The sequence below is a fragment of the Lepidochelys olivacea genome, assembly GCF_965140295.1.
Source record: "Lepidochelys olivacea isolate rLepOli2 genome assembly, chromosome: 1".
Classification (NCBI taxonomy): Eukaryota; Metazoa; Chordata; order Testudines; family Cheloniidae; genus Lepidochelys; species Lepidochelys olivacea.
In genome coordinates this window covers 244,924,955-244,939,713 of record NC_140411.1, presented here as the reverse complement: position 1 = coordinate 244,939,713, position 14,759 = coordinate 244,924,955, and the positions used below count along the sequence as shown (strand labels likewise).

General features: G+C 42.1%; 1 protein-coding gene across 1 annotated transcript in view; it reads left to right on the top strand.

Annotated features, from left to right (window-relative positions):
* Window positions 1-14,759, top strand: part of OVCH1 (ovochymase 1) — a gene marked incomplete at its 5' end in the record, with an annotated part of 55,401 nt that overhangs the window by 20,445 nt on the left and 20,197 nt on the right. Inside the window, 12 exons of the mRNA XM_084633660.1 lie at window positions 202-335; window positions 1,252-1,392; window positions 1,563-1,693; window positions 2,995-3,088; window positions 5,301-5,429; window positions 5,899-5,970; window positions 6,559-6,739; window positions 7,283-7,355; window positions 8,105-8,300; window positions 9,165-9,322; window positions 10,587-10,743; window positions 12,331-12,435. Coding sequence (XP_084489786.1) covers window positions 202-335; window positions 1,252-1,392; window positions 1,563-1,693; window positions 2,995-3,088; window positions 5,301-5,429; window positions 5,899-5,970; window positions 6,559-6,739; window positions 7,283-7,355; window positions 8,105-8,300; window positions 9,165-9,322; window positions 10,587-10,743; window positions 12,331-12,435 — 1,571 coding nt within the window. The remainder of the gene's footprint in view (window positions 1-201; window positions 336-1,251; window positions 1,393-1,562; window positions 1,694-2,994; window positions 3,089-5,300; window positions 5,430-5,898; window positions 5,971-6,558; window positions 6,740-7,282; window positions 7,356-8,104; window positions 8,301-9,164; window positions 9,323-10,586; window positions 10,744-12,330; window positions 12,436-14,759) is intronic.

Below are 14,759 nucleotides of genomic sequence, written 5' to 3'. Positions count from 1 at the left end.
GTCATAAAGCAAAGTAGTTTATGCTTCTTCCCAGAACTATGTGCTCTATCCTTGGTGTCTTTTAAACTCCCTCTTGCACTCCAGCATGCCGAACCCCCTGTCACCGCCCCTTGGAGCTGCTTGGGAAGGAAGGATGCAGTCGCATGAATTTCACTCTTGCTGTGATTCTGTTGTCTAACTTAATTGTTTCTTTGTTTTGAGCCTATGCGTGTGGAATGTAATTGTGCCAGAAGACAAGATTATATTAATACAGTTCACCAGGTTAGACATAGAGAGCCAGATCACGTGTGACCATGACTACGTGTCCTTGTATTCGGACAAAAGAGAGCTAATTGGTACGTGGAATGCCTTAATCTCTCCTTTTCAATACTTTTGCTGATTGCCTGCCATGCCATCTGAAACGTGAACATTGATGTTAGAGCCCTTTTATGTCTTATTACAAATAAGGAACCTTTCACTGTCATTTGCCCTGGCACTGAAGCTGTCAAAGCAAAGCTAAGTAATGGAGGTAGGGGGAAGGTAGATATTCATGTCCATTCTGACTGCTAGTGCGTGACTATATAGTCTGAAAACTGTCTGTGTAAAGTCTTTCTCCACTGTGTTTTTCAAGCCCTATTTCTGCCTTGTGTTTAGACAAGTTTTCACTCCTACTAGCCCCATGTAGCTGAACTGTCATCTAATTGGCCTCATACATCAACAAAACTGCCAGCCAGTTTCCGATGCTGAAGTCCTTATTGGAGGATGGTCAATGACAATGGTGCAAAGCAGAACATGCGAGATAAAGACATAGGCAGAATTATCTGACAAATCTTGTTGACTCAAACTTTTGACTTGTATAGCACAATAAATATGTCTGTCGCTTTATGGATAAATAATGACTAAGTACTTTTCCCTTACAGTCTAAATTTATTATCCATTCTTGAGACTGAATTGCTAAAGAATAAATATTTCATGCAAATCTTTGCTCCTTCTATACTCTGAACACTACTAGTGGCTATGTGCCCATACTATCCCACCATGAAACCTTGAGCTGAATTGCCTGTGTGGAGGTTTTGGATGCAGTTCTGTCTCCAAACATTTTACCTTATAGGTAACTGAAACTGATGCTGGAATAGTCATCTGAGTCTTCTCTGGAATACGTGACTTTCCAATATTGTATACAGTTTAGTGAATCTGAAAAAGTAAGCTGCCTGACAAAGTGTGTGTCTGTGCGAGCAATACCACACTAAAGGTCTAACCTTTTCCCTGTAGGTAAAATCTGTGGGGATGCGTTACCAGCCCCGCTGCTGATAGACTCTAACCGAGCAATGGTTACTCTAGTTTCTGATGGAAGCAACACCGGCAGTGGCTTTGAATTCACCTTCACAGCTATACATAAAGAATCGGAAGCAGGTGACTTCAGACATACCATTTGTACATACTTCTCTGCCACCCAACCCCCTTTAAAACCAAAGAAACCATCTCTGGTACACACGGTGGTGGTAGGCGTTTGTTTTTTTTGTGTTTGTTTTTTTTAACTTTGCTATTAAATCTGACACTTTCTTCTTAACCCAATGTGATAGGTTCTGGTTGTGGAAGTGTTGCAGTGCTGGTGGAAGAGGGAAAGATTGATACTGCTAATTACCCTGGCTCGTATCCCAGTAACGTGAAGTGCCATTGGTTCATTGAAGCCCCGGTAGAGAATGTCATAAAGGTAATCATAGAAGATTAGGGTTGGAAGAGACCTCGGGAGGTCATCTAGTCCAACCCCCTGCTCAAAGCAGGACCAACCCCAACCATCTCCCCAGTGAAAGGACATACTGCTCTTAAACCTCTGCCATTGACTGCTCAGGGAAGCAATTCAATAAAATCCTGCTGGAAACATCTACAATGCACAAGCCTGTAAGACCTAAGGTTTTCAGCTTAGGCTTCTCGCAGGGTATGTTTTAACCAATTCAAATGGTGTGTATAGCCCTGTATGAACTGGCATACTGAACTGCTGTAGATGCTTGAAGCTGGTTGGTACCAGCCCTTCCAATTAATGTAACTGCATCTTGGGAAAGACAATACAAGGTTTCAGTAGGGCTGGGGGTGGGGCGGGGGAACCTGACAACCTGCCCTTCTAGCTCTCTATCTAGTCCCCTTCTTCCATTAGTGTGTTAAACATGCAGACGTGGTACTGAGCTAAGCAAGCAGTAGCTTGGACCAGCACATGTGATGACTGTTCCTACTGGGGGTGCTGGAAGTGACCTCTTGCTGTTGCAGTTTGATGCCTACCCTTCCTCCCACTGTCATTGCAATTGCACCGGCTAAAGTGAGGTTACCTGTTGGATTAACCTCACCCACAGATAAAAATAAAGCTACTGTATTGTACTGTCCAAGGCAAAGAATCCATTAACCTATGTCTGCTTAAGTGCATGCAGGTTTGTTGCTCATGGGCAGTCCTCACACTAATGCTCATACAGTTCTGTAATCTGCTGTTTGTATTAAGACACTGAAAGTACTTCACGCTCGAGGTTTCTATACAGGTGACGCTATTGTTGCTGCTGAGTGTTTCAGAATTCCAATGGCAGCCAACCGTGGTTTGGATTTTTAAAGGGTCGTTGTGGTGATAATAATGTGAGAGTTTTAAAGAGAAAATGTAAGCTTTGATTTAAAAACTTCAAAAAAAATGACCATTTCTATTTAAACCCACCTCTGTGGTTCAGCCTTCGCAAACTCTTCAGCTTTTTGCTGATTACAGAAAGCAACACTGGCCGGAAAGGGACAAGCTTAGTTCCACTGCATGATGGGTCAGTTCCACTACAAGAGGTGCTCCATGTATCATTTGACCTTCTTTTAGGGTGCACTAGGAACAGGGTTACGGCTCTTTAGCTGTTACTCAAATCTCGGTAATGACTAAGACTCAGAGTTAATTTTAGAGTCAACATTTTGCTTACAAAGAGGGTAAAACAAAAAAGGCCCCAGTTATTAACTCTTCTCTCCCCCTCCCCCACCCCCATCTTCTCTTTCCAGCTGGAGTTTGAAGACTTTGCTGTTGAATTCAGCGCGGGCTGTATCTATGACGCAGTTGTCATTTACAGTGACCCGGAAGATGAGCACCAGCTAGGTAGCCGTGAATTAGTTCAATCTCACATGTACAATCCATTACAGAAAAGAAGACTTAAATAGCTTGCTGCCAAAAGAAATACAAGCTACATTGGTGACACTTCAGTGGTAGAATTAAACCACTTTAGTCAGAAAATGCAAAATGAAGGCTCCTACAACAGCCTTAACTCTGCCTCCTTGCACATCTCGGTACAGCAGGGTGTTCCAATGCCATAGTGGTTCCCAAACCCGTGGAGGTCTTGCTGGGGGACTGCAGAGATCTGACTGGTCATGTTGGGCTTAATCCTGCCGGGTGCTGAGCACTGTGCTGCTGATCCAGCAAAGCACTGAAGTATGTGCTCCCATGCTCTGTGGGATGGGGACAGAGTGCTTGGCACCTTGCAGTCCATGGTGCTGGTTCTCCACTTTGTTTCCAGCTGCTTTGTTGCATTCAAAGAAGGTACAAATTAAAGCTGGTCAGGGAGGCTTTCACAGAACTGTAGTCTGCTGGACTATGCAGGTCTGTCAAAATTGAAACACTTCAAGAAACCTGACCAGTTTTGCTGGACTTTGTTTCATAACAAAATCGGGGGGAAGGGGAGGTGAATCTACTAATGTCAAAATGAAACATTTTGTTTACAAACATCTTTGTTTAGAATCTTTATTTTATGATACAAAATTCAAAGTCTCTCAATCAAAATAATACCTACCTTATCTTTCAGGGTGAAATGTGAGGGGATATACTTTATTGAACCAACTTCTCTTGGTGAAAGAGAGACACTTTCAAGTTACAGAGCTCTTCAGCTGGAAAGCGCCTCTTTTTTTACCAACAGAAGTTGGTCCAATAAAAGATACTACCTCACCCACCTTGGTCCCAGGATAGCAGAGAGAGAGCACAGCTGAAAAATATTGTGAACAACATTTCACTCTTAAATTTGCAGTTTGGAATATTCCCTTGAGAATTTTGAAATTTGGGGGTTTTGTTCCAAGTAGAAATGAAGCCAGACTTCAAAATCTCAATCCTTTGTGATGTGGAACGGCTCTCCTCCACACAGCGTGAGTTGAAACACAATTCACGGAGTCACATTTCCATTTTGAAGAAGAAAAATAACTCTGTACTCAAAGTGGGAGATGCTTATTACAAAATTTCAGGACAATTTTTAGACAGACTTGTACCTGACTCCAGGGGGAGGAAGGGAAACTAGTACAATGGGAGGAATGAGAGGCAAGAAATTCTGAATTATGATCCTGGCTTTGGCACTTGGCCTTGGGCAAGCCAATTCTCTTCTGTTTGTCCATCTGCAACCTGATGGTCATCGTACTTCACATGTCTTTAATGTGATGTATAAGGCTTTTTTAAAATAAATATTAGCACTAGAGTGGACCAGAAAACCACAAAAAAATTGTGAAGTCTTGGAAATGTTTTCATTTTGAATCAGGACAAAGTCACAGATTCAAATAAATTTTATGGGAGCTAAATTCTATTTTTTTTTTTTTATAAAAAGTCCCATTGGGGAGAACCAAAACAGAACTTTTTAGCCTTTTCCACGGACTCCCAGACTCCTCATACAGTGATCCTGGAAGCTCAAAGAGCTTTTATTTAGATTTTCTTGAGGAAAATCCTAAGTTTCCAGCAAAATTTTTGGGGACTTGTTTGTTTTCAAAATCCACATTTTCTGTTGGAATATCATTCTGGTGGAAAATTTCCAAGCAGCTCTAATTAACAGCTGGGCACTTGGGAGACTGGGTGCTTTATATAGGCACAGAGAGAGAAGGGGAGCTGCTGGTTCTACTCCAGGTCCTCAAAATGGTGGCTGATGTGTGTTTGCAGGTTTAAGAAGCATTGAGTGCCCATCATATACAGATGGCAAATGCAGGTCTTTTTAAGAGGCTCTCTTGGTGGGAGGCACTTATGCAGCAAACTTGTTTTATGTTAGTTTAGTTCACATAGTGGGAAAATTAGGAGGTTGTCTCATTCCTGAGAGTATATAGTAGCTTAATTTGGGCCTCTACTTCCTTCTCCGTGGATACCTTTCGACTGGACCTGGCAAACGTCTTTGTTTCAGATTTTAAAAGAAAAATCCACCCACAAAATGGCTTTTTGAGCCAAGTGAAAATTACAAGTCCCTGTTTGGTTTTTCCTCCTGTGGACATAGTTTAGCAAAGCTGGAAGTGAGTTTAAAGTGATATTCTGAATTTTAAAAGTATGGGGGTTTCCTCACTTTTTCTTACAGCCAATCTGTGTGGGTTCTCAATCCCCAGCCCAATTCTGAGCCCTGGCAATGAAATGTTAATACATTTTGAAAGTGATGGGGAGAACAATTTCAGAGGATTTAAGGCCAGATTCACCTTTGTTCCTTCAGGTTGGTAGAAAGACCTTTATGTTTTCTGAATTCTTAGTCTTATTTTTGAAATAATCCCCTTTAGCTATGCTGGGGCAGTTAAAGATGGAATAGTTTCTACTGGCAGAATTCAGTTCTTTCAACAATGGAAAGGAATCAGAATTCCCACACTGGGAACACCGATAGGACACTGACCACTTTTGTTACCTGAAACTCGCAGACTCTGGCGTTTTGAACTACTTCTAGAAGCATCCCATCCAGAGACTGCTGTCCTATTACAGCAGTGGGCGTGGGAACATGGGGTAACAGTCCCCTGCGTAACTGCCATTGCTTCACTCTCTTATATGCCAGCTGCTAACATTGAAGGATCTGGCCTTCACTTGTAGGAGTTCCTTCTACAGGGTTGGGGCTTTGGGGGGAGGAGGAGGAGGAATTGGGGCCATGACTGGTGCCTTGGGAGCAAAATAGATTCCATTTATTCTGTCTTCAGCAGAAGAAGCTGAATCAATAGTTGCAGAACCAATTGTTCTACAGACGGCCACCCCAAAGAACATCCCTTTAGGTAAGCTGGTAAAAAATTCATTGTAATGGGCTGGGTCAATAGTTCTTCCTGACTTATAACCAGAGGATCCTTAGGAAATAGACTGCAGTGGTGTAGGTGCACATGGGATCTAGGATTTCAGGGTATGGGGATGTAAGGTATACACAGTAAGGAGGTATAAAGCATATTCAGAGTGAAGAAATGGGGAGAAATGCCCACTTATCTTTCAGGGGTTGTGCCCATCTAGTTTAATCCTTTCTAACCTTGATTTGGTGAGGAAAACTTGAAATTGATCCATGTTTTTATAGGATGGGAGAAAGATACTAACATCTACGTCTGGGCCTTGTTTGGTCTTTGCGGTATAATATGGAACCTCTGTCCATAATTCTAGTTTTCAGCCACCTACATCAAGCTTGCATTTCTTCTGCTCAAAATAAGTGACCACACCCAGCTGCTATCCCTACAAAGGGTGCCTGCTATACTGCATCTTTTTGGGGTGTCTCTGCTTTATAGTCTTAGTTGCAAAGGAAACAAATGTGATAGATGCAAAGGAAGAGACAGTCTTGGAAGTCAGTGTTGCTCACTAGCTTTCTGGCTGTTGTGTTGCAGATGTCTGTGGCTTCCCCCCGTTTAGTCCCCAGTGGCTGTCCGGACGTGTTGTTGGGGGAGAAGAAGCATGTCCCCATTGCTGGCCTTGGCAGGCAGGCTTGCAATTCTTAGGTGACCATCAGTGTGGCGGTGTTGTCATCAGTCCAACATGGGTACTCACAGCAGCCCACTGTATACAATCGTGAGTAAACCTGTCTGGCAAAGGCTTCCCTGTGCTTCTATGTGCACAGATATTCTTTTTGGGACAGTGGTATGTCCCCTCCTCTAGGATAGAGAAACAATGCTGAAAAGTACCCATACTCCCATTTATTTCAGAGTAGCAGCCATATTAGTCTATATTCGCAAAAAGAAAAGGAGTACGCTGTAGCTCATGGAAGCTTATGCTCAAATAAATTGGTTAGTCTCTAAGGTGCCACTAGTACTCCTTTTCTTTTTACTCCCACTTATAAAACTCTTTTGCTTGATTCCAAGGCTCTGTTTTAACCTTTGAAAAATGTTGGCTCAGTGCGGGAGAGGGGGTTCACATGAAATTATACCTGGTGTATTTCAGCAACTTCCACTTGTAAAAGACTTTGTCATGGCAAAACTCTGACTCGTCAGTCCGGGAGCTAGGTGACTGACTAAGCTGGTACTGAAGACCAAGCAAAAGATGCTCAGTATGCTGAATAAGGCATACGTAAGGCTGGTTATGCACAGATTCAGTGCATTTATTTCTATTTTACAGAACAAACAGACCACTGCATTGGACTGTCATCGTGGGAGACCATGATAGAGCCCTGAAGGAGTCAACAGAACAGGTAGAGACTAAACAAAACAATCTAAAATGTGGATTGTGTTGATTCCTCTTCCCTGCTTCTTTGTAATAGATCCATGTGCATTAGTTAAAACACGGTGCTAACAAATAAGATGAAATAACCAAAGAAAGGTGGGTATCTTGGGTGACCAAAGGGGAAGAAGAGCAATTGAAACAAAATAGTCTGTGGACTTGCATGGCAAACCTAATCCTTGATGATATCTTTTAAGGCTTTCTCTTTTTAATATCTGTTTTTAAAAAGTCTAGTAGATGGCAAAACACAAGCCGTGGTGCTTTCAGCATCTTGCTGTCTTAGTGTTGGGCAATACAGCTTCCTACAGAACACTTGTTGACCAGTGCCTTTCTATGCATTAAGTTGAGTCAAGGGGGCAAAAGCATAGGGATGTTGCACCAGTGCATGTTGGCCTTCTGCAAAAACTCATCAGGCTAGTTTAGCAAAATGAAATAGAATCCTCACTCCTAAATTCAGGGGATTTTAATACAATCTCTTCCATTTGTGGCCAATCTGTAACCAAGAGTTGGAGGATATACGGCGCTGACCTCCAGAGTCCTGAATCTTCCCTGTTCTAATCTGTTTCAGTCTTCTCTAAACTGACACCAATTTGTGTCTCTTCCAAAATGTACTTTAAACCCACCTTCATTTTAAGGTCCATTTTCAGTTGTATTTTCCCTGGTCCAGCTTCTTTGAGCTCATCATTTTGCTTTATTAATGTTTGATCCTGTTTGGTACAGGTGAGAAGGGTGAAAACTATTGTGGTGCACCCTGATTTTGATACAGTGAGCTATGACTCAGATATTGCGCTGATCCAACTGGATGTCCCTCTGGAGTTTAACACTGTTGTGAGGCCAGTATGTTTGCCCAACAGCACGCAACCGTTATCTTCCTCTGTTCTGTGCACTATGACTGGCTGGGGGAGCACCCGAGAAGGTATGTAGTATGTTCTTCTCTAAATGGGCAAAAAAGATGGAAGTGTCTGTGGAGATTCTACCTCTGTCCTGCATCTCTTAGCATCATTGTAGGGTGTGCTGAGCACTATGATGAGTGGGGAGCGGATGGCAGGATCCACAGTTCTTCCTACGCACCGGTGATTTTAGCATTTAGGAGCTTTCTACTATCACTGTGCAAAAAGATGTATTTCTTACATGTTGCTTATGGACTGGCTGATTTGCAGCTGTCTAGCTATAATTAGAATAGTGTCCAGGACTGCAGGCCTAGCAGTTGCTCTTAATTAAAGCTCCCATGCTTTTGCTTTTATGTTCTGGGCCCTACTTTCTGATTTGTAGGGAGTGAGAAGCCTCTCAAAACATCAAAGGGTTAAAATGATCAGGGCACTGAGGAGAGGCTCATGAATGAGGTATGTTCCTTCGGAGACAAACTTGGGGTAGGCTGGGGAGACATTAGCTAAAACCTTGGCTTTTTCCAGCAGGAGCTGTGTTTTGAGTCAGTTGGCTGAACAATGCCAAATTGAGCATCTACTACTGCTCTGAAATGGCTGTACTAGACTGTTGGCAAAGGGGATCTCCACAGTCTGACATAGTGTGTACAGGCACCCGCCTGTATTATTACATAACCAGAAGGTTCAGATAACCTGGTGGAAAGTCCAGTTTCCATACTCAGCTGTCTGGTTGGATCCAAATTGTAGCTATTAGCAAGGGGACATGGGGAAACGTATGTTTTTAGCCAACTTCATTCTGTTTGTTTCCGTCTCCAGTTTTGCATTTTCAGCAGATCTTTAACCCTGCAAATAACTTACAATGTGATAAATGTTCCTCTGCCAACTTCTCTCCACAGCAGATGGAAGCCTCGCTAGTCGACTGCAGCAGACACAAGTACCCATACTTGAGAGTGAAGTCTGTGAGAAAAATTACTATTTTAATCACCCTGGAGGGATCACAGCTAGGATGCTTTGTGCTGGTTTTGCTTCTTCTGGAGGGCAGGATTCCTGCCAGGTGAGTCGCTGCTAAATGCAAGTACCATTGAAGATGAGTCTTGGTGATTGTTTTCTGCTGTATTTTAATATGGTAGAATGTGTTGGGAAAACTCTGGTAGAGCAAATCCTACAAAAAGGCAGCTGCCCCCGATAACTGTCTACAGCAGGAATGGGCAATGCACAGAGCATCAAAAGAACAATCAACACAATTAGCCCAAACTAGAACTGAATTCAAAACATGGAGCTGGAGAAGCTTAGTGGCAAAAACAACCATTGGTGTATTTGGGCTTTCAGCTGTAACTGTGATTGAGCCTGAATAACTCTGGGTGAGGGGATGTTCTTCCTTTTACGTTTCTTGACTCCTAACCAGTGAATAGGTGGCAAAGCCAGGTTAGAATATTGGGTCACGCTTTTTATATTAGTGATATGAGAGTAATGTTAATAATTGTTCTAGAGTCCAACCGGTCAATAGGTTGCTTATAACAGTCTATAACACCTACTAGTGTGCTTATCTCTCTAATACAAAATATTCATGCCCATAACACATTTCATTTCTATTTACCTTTATTAACCCTTGATAAACTAGTAGCTGAAGGCCTGTTCTGTTGCATGGATATGGCAATTGAGCCAAGTAATATACTATCTGTGCAGTCTCCCTCACACAACCAATGAAACTGATGCATGCAAATTAGCTGTGTAGTAAGGGTGGTGATTGGCTGTTATCTATAGCACAGTGGTCTAGGAGTCCTGGCAGGGAATAGATACATGTCTTACAGTAGCTGACACTGCACAGGTGTCATTTGTCAAGTCAGAATGGCTGAGAACTTAAAAATAGACAGTAACAGACTGCAAAACCTGGTGGTGATTGAACCTGGTGGTACTCTAAACAAAAAGAGCTACAGCCATTGTTGCTATTTACATCAGTTCACCCTGATTCTACAAGTGTGCTACGTTTCAGAGTGACAAGCTTGGAATCTTATACAGATTATAAATGGAATCTTTATATAAAATGTGACTGAATTTAGTACCTCCTGATTCTGAACCCTATGATCAGTCTTCCAGACCACTTTGCCTTACTAACAATCTGATGTATTGAATTAGCCATCCTAGTCCATGACTAAGAAACCAGGAGCATGAGCTGGGCATACTCGGTACTCATATTCAAACTTTTCCTCTTAGCTATGGTCTGTGACTGCTGTTAGCTTCTGTGACTAAGAGTGTAGAAGACAAATGAATGTAGGACGTTTCTACTAATATTCTAAAGTCCCTCTGTGTGCTTTCAGGGTGATTCTGGTGGCCCGTTGGTTTGCCATCATGAAAAAGAGCCATTTATTCTTTATGGCATCATCAGCTGGGGTGTTGGTTGTGCCAGGCCAAAGAAACCAGGAGTTTATACAAGGGTGAGAGTCTTCCTGGACTGGATCAAATCCACAATAAGAGGTAAATATCCTTCTTTCCTCTAAGCAGTGCGTCCTAAAGGCAGAGCTTTCTGGAAGTATTCAAAGTATTTTGTGGATAGCAGATGGAAAAATACCATTATTTTTCATGAGATATGTGGAAAAAAATACATAAGTCTTGTGTTTGAAATTTCCTGTAACCTTTTCCACCCCCACATTCCTCCCTGGAAACTGGAAAAATTTTGGTTTTAAAAAGTGATGGGGTGTTTTTGTTTTTTGGGGTGTTTTTTTTGGGGGGGGGTTCATATTTTTGTGTATTTGCTAATTTTTTTTGCTGGTTCTAAATCAAATAAAGTGGCTGTAGGGGTGGAAAAAAACATTTTTTCATCCAAAAACAAAATCTGTCAGCTCGATTTTAGAGACTCAGAACTTCTGGGATAATCTGAAATGAAGTACAATGCACCAGTACACACCAAACTCGAGACAAGTGCATTTTGAACACTTCAGAGTATGTGCTGTACAAAGAGTAATCAATAACACAGCTCACTAGAGAGTGACTATAAAATACAGTATGTGCCCCTTAAAAGGAAGTGGACCATGTTCTTTACTGTGCAAGGAACACTTAGAGGTGAAGGGAAGAATGTTTTTGTGTGTGTGTGGTCTCCTACTTGGTATCCTCACAAACCGCCATGCCTATGGAATTGGGATGTTTCCCTAACTGAAATAGAGCAAACCACTTATTTCTTCCCCACAGCAATTTCACTACTGATGTGGCTGCCACGCATCCCAAGGGATATTCCTAATTATCCATCCTGTATCTTGTCAGCCTAGTTCAGGAGGATGCAAAACAAAAACCTACTCTGGTGATAAAAAAAATCCTTTTGATATTGTAGCTATGTGTGACTCAGCATAATGCTTTTATATATAAATATATTTTTAAAAAATTGTATACCAGCAGAACTGCAGTGGTGACAAATACAGCTCTGTTCCACATCCTGATTTTTGGCATAAGGGGTTAAAACTATTCAGTTGTTGGCCTGCTTAGAGCAGTCATCAGCCAGTGCCTTCTCATAGAATAAGCATGATTTTTACACCTACTGTTAACTCAAATGAGGAGGAAGAAACAAATTTCAGCCTTTTTACAGTGGTCACTACTAATTCAGGATTGTTAAGTGTGGTCCATGAGGGTAGCTGTCTCCAATCGGCTCCCCCAGATGAATTGGAAGGTGGTTAGAGGTCTCTTTCATAGTGGAAGATCTAGTATCGATGGTTGTTGGGCATTAGCTTTCTATAGTTTGCTTTTTCATGAGTTTACCCTAAGATAACCAGTCTCAGGAAGAGAAGTGCACAGATCTCCACCTGTAAATCAGTTTCTATGGTGGAGGTTTTACTATCGCTTGCTTATGTTCACTTTTGCCTCTATAGATGGTTTCATTTGAAAGGTTTAGCATTCCATTATCACTTCATGAGTAAGGCTATGGTCAATCTGACTCTTGGTGGGATGTCTTAATCCTGTGTATGGGTACTGTCTGGTATCCCACAAAGTTGTGTCTCTCTACAAATTACACATAGCCCAGGACATCTTTATTAAACTGTCCTAGTAATAGGCATGTTGTACCTCTCTCTACAGAGATTGAACCAAATGCGCTTCAGGTAAGTAAGAATGGACATGAAACCTTAACACAGACACCAATGAAACGGCCTACAAAGCTAACAGGAGCTGCTTACAGACAAGGTAAAAACTCTCCTGCAGCTGTGTTCAGTTAATAGTGCTGCTTGTCTGTCTCTTGCATACCCTTGTATCCTGTGGAAAGTGGTGGACCAAGATTCAGCTTGGTAGTACGGTACAGGGTGTCAAGCTAGGCAACTGTTGCCAAAGTGCATAAAGGCCAAAAACTTTGTAATTACAGTGGATTTCTTGCAATTGCCTATTGATGAGATCATAGGGTTAGATACAAATAATCCTCTTTTAACTCCCAGACTAGTGCAGACAAGCTAAGAGAATCTATCGTTGTAGGAGTCTAAACTGGGGGCAACAAACAAAATTACTTGTTTTCTTTTGAATTCCATCAACCATAAGCTATTTTCCTCAGTGACTTTTTTCCCTTTTTTAAAACAAACACAAACCTTCTTGCTGTTTTCCTTACATTGCCCCACTCTAGAACTTTAAGCCATTTGATATCAGCCGCCATGTTCTCGTGCCCTTCCAGCCCCATACTACTAGCATAACTGCCAATCAGAAAACAATTTCCATCCTCCTTTTAATATTGCTTGAACTGTTGGCCAAGGGATTCAATATATTTTGAAAGTTGGCTGTAGAATAAATTCTCCATTTTCTTCTTTCCTAAGAATTTGGCCCCTAACTAGTAGGTTTTCTCACAGGATTATGACTTGCTTGACTTAAAATACTAATTAACCCTCATCCTTGTAAGTTAGGTAAATGTCAGAATGCCCTTTTCACAAACTGGTAAACTAGGGAGTAACCAACCCTGTTTGGGCCAAGAGCAGGGACTGAACCTGCTCCTTTTGGAGCTAATGGCACGGAATGCAGCCACTTGAGTTGAAGGACCAAGTCCCCTATATAAAAGCAGTAGCAGACTTTCAAAACTCTTTTATATGGACCAGCCTCTACTGTAATGACCAGTTTCTAATGTAGGTAACCTACATTTTCCTTCATGGAACTTACTCATTATTGTAGGTGATCTTAAAAGTAAGTGACAGCACTGGGACTAACCCTTTGCATTCCTGAGTCAGCAAGGATTTCAGAAAGACCCATCGTAGTTAAGATTTTTTGGCTCCAAACGCAGTTCCGTTTATCCATGGTGCTAGGAGGCATTTTGCACCATCTGCTTTCAGAATGTTCTATTGAATAAACCTTGGACAGCTTTCTTTGAGAGAGAGAGAGAGAGAGAGAGAGAGGAAGGACACAATCAGAGTGCATGATTTTAAAGCACCACCTCTCAGGGCTCTGTACTCTGAGGAGGAGACACAGGGAATGCTTGGCTTTATTTTTTTTTTTTTTTTTTTGGAGGGGATGGGGTGTATGAGAGCAGACCCAAGTACATCCAGAGAAGAAGGATCCTTTTGTGGTTAAGGCACTGGACTAAATCAGAAGAACTGGATTCAGTTCCTGCCTCTGCCCCAGATGTCCTGTGTGATCTTGGGCAATTCACTGAATCCTTTGTACCTCAATTCACCATCTGTAAAAGGTGTAATATTTCCTGTCTGCCACCCTTTGTCAGTCTTGTCTATTTAGACTGCAAGCTGTGCAGGGCAGAAACAGTCTCTTGCTGTGCTTATGTACAGCACCTTGCATAACTGGGTCCCAATTTTGGCTGGGGCTTAGAGGCTACTGTAATACAAATATGATGATAAACAATTTTGGCCCTTGACTCAACCTCTCCCACCTGCCGCACACTTCACACACACACACAAAGCTTCTCTACCACAGATGAGCAGACAGCATTGAAGGAGAAAAAGCAAAAGAACCCTTAAACCAAGACGCTGTCTTTGGCAAGGTCCCAAGTGCTATTGCTCACTGTTTTAAAAATCCAGCCTGTTCAGGAGTTACTACCGCCAGCTCAGCTCGCTCGTACTGTTACCAGAGAACACAGGCAAGCAATATGTGCCTCTAAGCCATGGTAACTGGCTAGGGTCACCAGATAGAAAGTGTGGAAAAATTGGGACATCTGGTCATCCTACAACTGGCACTCATGCTGATAGTTTCAGCAGAGGTCAGGGATTTGAATGGCCATAGAGACTGAAATATCCCTACAGAATGGTGCCTCCAGGACAGTGTGCGGGCTATGATAGATGTATATAAAATCATGACTAGTGTGGAGAAAGTAAATAAGGAAGTGTGTTATGAGAAGGAGTAAACAACAAGAACTGGGGGTCACCAAACGAAATTAATAGGCAGCAGGTTTAAAACAAACAAAAGGAAGTATTTCTTCACACAACGCAGTCAACCTGTGGAACTCCTTGCCAGAGGATGTTATGAAGGCCAAGACTATAACAGGGTTCAAAAAAGAACTAGATAAGTTCATGGAGGCTAGGTCC